This window comes from Eriocheir sinensis, chromosome 8 (genome assembly GCF_024679095.1).
Source record: "Eriocheir sinensis breed Jianghai 21 chromosome 8, ASM2467909v1, whole genome shotgun sequence".
NCBI classification, from domain to species: Eukaryota; Metazoa; Arthropoda; class Malacostraca; order Decapoda; family Varunidae; genus Eriocheir; species Eriocheir sinensis.
This window is the reverse complement of record NC_066516.1, coordinates 2,089,410-2,094,192: the sequence shown is the minus strand read 5'-3', so window position 1 is coordinate 2,094,192 and position 4,783 is coordinate 2,089,410. Positions and strand designations below refer to the sequence as shown.

Below are 4,783 nucleotides of genomic sequence, written 5' to 3'. Positions count from 1 at the left end.
CTCGTCTACACGGCCGTGCTGTGTAGACGTGCGTTGTCCTGTGCTCCGTCCGTGGATGCCCTGCCTTCCACGGAATAAACGGTGTCTAGAGGACATGGCTAACGACCATCCCTACTCGGCGGCTTCCGGGCAGTGTCCTGCCCCTGAGGAACGGCGCCTGTGGTCTGAGGAGACTGAAGAGATGGCCGACTCTGCCGAACTTGACCCTCGCCTTTGTTCGGAGGACCACGTGGCCAGCGCTAGCAAGCGGCTCAAGCCGGATAATCCTGGCTGCCTCTCCCCCACTGCCTCTCCTGTTAAAGCTGCCACCGCACCCATGGAGGGTGTGCAGTCTGGTAGCTCTGAAACTGTCCTGGTCGACGGTGAGGTGCCCCTGGAGGACACGCACCCAGCCGCGGCCCCGCGCCAACCCACCCGCCGCCGCCTCGACTTCCCCGCCGAGGCCGGGCTGACACCAGCCCAGCAATACACGTGGTTTGCATCTCTACTGAAGCAGCACGGTGAGTTGGAGCCGCTCTTCAAGGAGGGTAGGCTCCGACCTTATCTCACGGTCAGGGACGACGTCGCCTTCTACAAGCGGCTCCTCACTGAGGGGTTCCTCGACGTTGTTTTGGTCGAAAATGCAGCGGAGCGGCAGCACACTGTCATCATCCACAATGTGCCGCTCTACATGAATGCCAACCTCATTGAGACCCCAGACAACTTTCTGTGGTTAAAGCGCAGGTATGCGGGCACGGCCCCTCGCCCGCAGCTTCTTGGAGCAGTGGTTGGCCACGTCCCGACAGAGGTGCACCTCCTCGGGGTGGGTCGTAAGGCTGTGGAGCCCTACACGGCGGAGCCCGACATCTGTCGCCACTGTTGCCGGTGGGGCCATCAGGAGTGGCGCTGCAGATCGGCCCCTCGGTGCCGGTATTGTGCGGGCACGCACAAATCAGCTCTGTGCCTCCAGAAGATCCAGGCGGGCACACCAGTCCCCCTTAAGTGCTGCAACTGTGGTGGTGAGCATAACGCCCACTACCACTCCTGCCCGATGAAGCCTAAACCATCTCGGGTCGCGGCGCCTGACCACCACCCTCAGCAAGGCCGCCCTAGGGTTGTGTTCCGCCCTGCTCCTCTCCCTCAGTCCTCGGCCTGGGCCCGGGGGGCTCCCACAACGTCCGAGTTTCCGCCCCTGCCGGGCTCGTCCGCCCCTGCTGCCCCAGCCTCACCCACTGCCACCCCTGTGCCTCGCCAGGCTCCTGCTCCGGCACCCCAGCCACAGCCTACCGTCCCCCCTGTGCCGGCTGCCAGTCCCCCCGCTGTCGATGGGTCGACCCCTGTCCTCCATCAAATCCTCGCTGCAGTCACCCAGCTGCAGGAGACGCTGGCTGCAACGATCTCCAGGGTGGCGGCCTTGGAGCAGCGAGTCTCCACGCCCCCGCCTGTGCGTGAGCTCTCCTCCATCCCGGCCCCTGCTCCAGCTTCAGCCCCGGCCCCGTGCCCTGCCCTGCCGTCTGCTGGTGAGGCCATGGACGCCGATAGTGGGGCCAGTGTGGTTCCCCCTGCGGGCCAGATGCAGAACACCCCTGCAACCCCACCGGCTGTGGTGACTGCAGCTGCCGAGGGAAGACAGGTCCTTCACCTTCACCTGCTGATCCTCCACTGCAGTGGGAGGCCACACTCCAGGTGCTGCTGGCGCAGTTTGCTTCCCTGACTCAGCAGGTGGCTGAGCTCCATCATCGGATCACCCCACTCCTTGACCGGCAACCACCCCCTCCTGACCAGTGAGTGTGTCCGCCTCTTAACTTGGAATGTCAACGGGCTACATGCCCGCTTCACTGACCTTCACTCCTATGTCATCACTCATAGGCCAGATATCGTTGCTCTTCAGGAGGTTGGGCCACGGGTGTCGGACCTGAGGGGGTATGATTTATATGTCTTAGATGGCGCAGCAGGCAGTACCCGGGGGATGGCTACGTCAGACAGGGGACGGCGATAGTTTTTGAGGCCATGGGTATTAATGAGGGCATTGAATATATCACTGTTTCTTTACTCCAAATGGGTGAAACCCTATTTTTTGTTAACACGTATGTTCATGCGGGGGCTTTAAATCTTGCTAACTTTCCTGATTATGTTCATGAGGAGCCGACTGTTCTTGTGGGGGATCTTAACTCACGCCACCGAGATCTTGGTAGTCACCGCACCAATAATGTCAATGGTGTCCGCTGGAAGGCCTTCCTTGATGCCTCCGAGACGGCTGTCCTCACGGGGGATAATGTGCCCACACATGTTCAGGGGGGCAGGTTAGACTATGTCACTCTTTTTAACATGCCAGCTTTTACTGCCCAGACCCTTATTTCCAGGTGTTTGCTGAGTGACCACTTTGCCCTGGAGACGACCATCCCGATCCAGCCTGCCCCTGCTGTGTCCCGGAAGCGGTTGGCTGTCCCTGCTGCCCGGATGCCGCGCCTCGTTGCCGAAGTCGGGGCGTGGTACCATACTGTGAAGGGATCCTTTACCGACGCCGCCTCGCTGTACCACGGCCTGCTGGACACCGTCGAGAGTTTTGTTGCAGCTGGCAGGGCCCCTCCAAGGCCCGCCAAGCGCCGCCTGCAGACCTATGCCTCGGACCCGGCTGTCTCCAACTGTCAGCGGACCCTTGCCTCGTACCAGCGGCGCTGGCAGCAGGACCCCGCCGATCGGGCTGCCCGCGATGCCATGGTCGCTGTGGCGCGCCACCTCACTGAACTCAGACAAGAGGCCCGGTCACGACACTGGGTCGCCTTCCTTGCCAGCGTGCGCAAGACCCGCTCCCTGCGGGAGGTTTGGCACCATGTCAACAGGGTGAGAGGGAGGACCAAACGGCTGGTGAGTGACCCTGACCCTGCGGGCCGGGCCGACCTGATGTGCCAGTGGCAGAGGGCCTCCTCCCTTGGTGGTCTCCCTGCACAACACCAGGCCGAACTTGCCCGCCACAGGGAGCGGCGGATGGCCCTCGTTCAGCACCACGTCACACTTCTGGATGACACATGTGTCCCCATTACCCACGATGAACTCCTTCTTGCCGTCAAACATGGCAAGTCGACAGCCCCGGGCCACGACGGGTTGACTTACGACATTCTTAATGCCTTACTCGTTGTGCAAGGCGACAACCCCCTGCTTGACCTGTTCAACATGTCGTTTGCCGCAGGTTGCCTCCCCCCTCCGTGGAAAGCTGCATTGATCGTTCCCATCCCCAAGGGTGATGGCACCTTTCGCCCTATCTCCCTGACGAGCTGTGTGTAAACTGTTAGAGCGGGTGATCTTGAACAGACTTCTCTATAAGCTGGGGGACCGGCTCTCCCCAAACTTACATGGGTTTATGAAGGGCCGTTCCACCAGTGACTGTTTTCTTAAGTGCCTTAGTAATCCAGACGTAAATTGTCGCGCTTTTGTGGACTTAAAAGGGGCCTTTGATAGGGCCAACAAGGATGTCATAATGGAGGAACTCACTCTGCAGGGTGTCCGTGGAAGACTGTTAAGCTAGATCAGGGACTATTTGTATGGTAGGAGGGCGCAAGTGGTCTTCCAGGGTGCTACCTCCACGGAGGAAGTGTTTGAGCTGGGCACACCGCAAGGGGGTGTCCTCAGCCCCATGCTTTTCAACATTTTAATGGACAAAATTGCTCGGTGGCCCTTTCCGGGCAATACTCAGGTCATTATCTATGCAGATGACATCCTTGTGCAATGCAGCAGTCCTGCTTTTCTCAGTTTAGCTTTGGAGCAGCTGTCAGCGCTGTGTGAACAAATGGGCCTTGTCATCAATGAAACTAAGACGAAATTTCAAGCCAGTGGGAGGAGAGTTTCTCATCTGCCCAGCATTAATGGCACTCCTTTAGCTAGAGTTCCTACATACAAGTACTTAGGCGCCCCTGTCAGCTTCCAGAAATCTGTGCAGAGCGTCACTCATGTTCAGAACATCCGCCTTCCTAGGTTAGCTCCTCTTAAGGTTTTGGCTAACAGGGGCCTTGGAGTCGGCATCCCTGTCCTCAGGATGTTTTACCTTTCTGTCGTCAGGTCCCTCATTGATTATGCTGCCCCTGTTTTGGTACAGTTTAGTGCGGCACAGCTTCACCCCTTGGAACTTATTCAAAATGAGGCCATGCGCCTCATTCTGGGGTGCCCAGAACTGCAAAACTTGAGGTCATGAGGCAGAACTGAATCTGCCTCGTGTTGTGGACAGAATCTGGGAAATTACTTGTCGCACCGTCAGCCGCCTGCTTCGTGCTGGTGCAGTGCCCCTTCACCAGGCACTGGTAACTCTGCACCGTGACTCCAGGGCTCCTGTTACCTCCTACCTTAGGAAAATTTATCTCATGTTAGCAGAGACGGGTGTGTTAGAAGCGTGCTTAGGCCTGGTTACTCCCCGGCCCAACCTGCCTGGCCTCCCTCTCGTGTCAGTGTAGACGTTGAACAACTACCTTTCCCTAAACGTGATTGGCTTCCCCATGTCCTCCAGGATCACTTCATGGTCAAACTGTCCAAGTACCCCCGTGTTCGGGCTGTCCATGTGTACTGTGATGGCTCCGTAGATGGCACCAGGTCGGGCTGTGGCGTGTTTATCCGGGATTACGCTTCCCCCACCCAGTACACTGACATTGAGGTTACCAGGCGGCTGCCGGGGTACCTGTCCTCGACCCGGGCTGAGCTGTATGCCATCCTTGAGGCTCTCCACACTGTAGCAGCTTTGCACGAAAATGTCTACTTGTTTGTCGATAGCCAGGCTGCATTGCATGAACTTGTGTCCTCCTCCCCTGCCGACTGT

At 58.6% G+C, this 4,783-nt stretch overlaps 1 protein-coding gene across 1 annotated transcript; it reads left to right on the top strand.

The window, feature by feature from the left end:
* Nucleotides 1-2,487, top strand: LOC126995367 (uncharacterized). The gene is made up of 2 exons (XM_050854860.1): nucleotides 1-1,763; nucleotides 2,343-2,487. The coding sequence occupies exon 1, from the start codon at nucleotides 56-58 to the stop codon at nucleotides 1,691-1,693; it is 1,638 nt and encodes a 545-aa protein (XP_050710817.1). The 5' UTR covers nucleotides 1-55; the 3' UTR covers nucleotides 1,694-1,763; nucleotides 2,343-2,487.
* The last annotated feature ends 2,296 nt before the right edge of the window (nucleotides 2,488-4,783 follow it).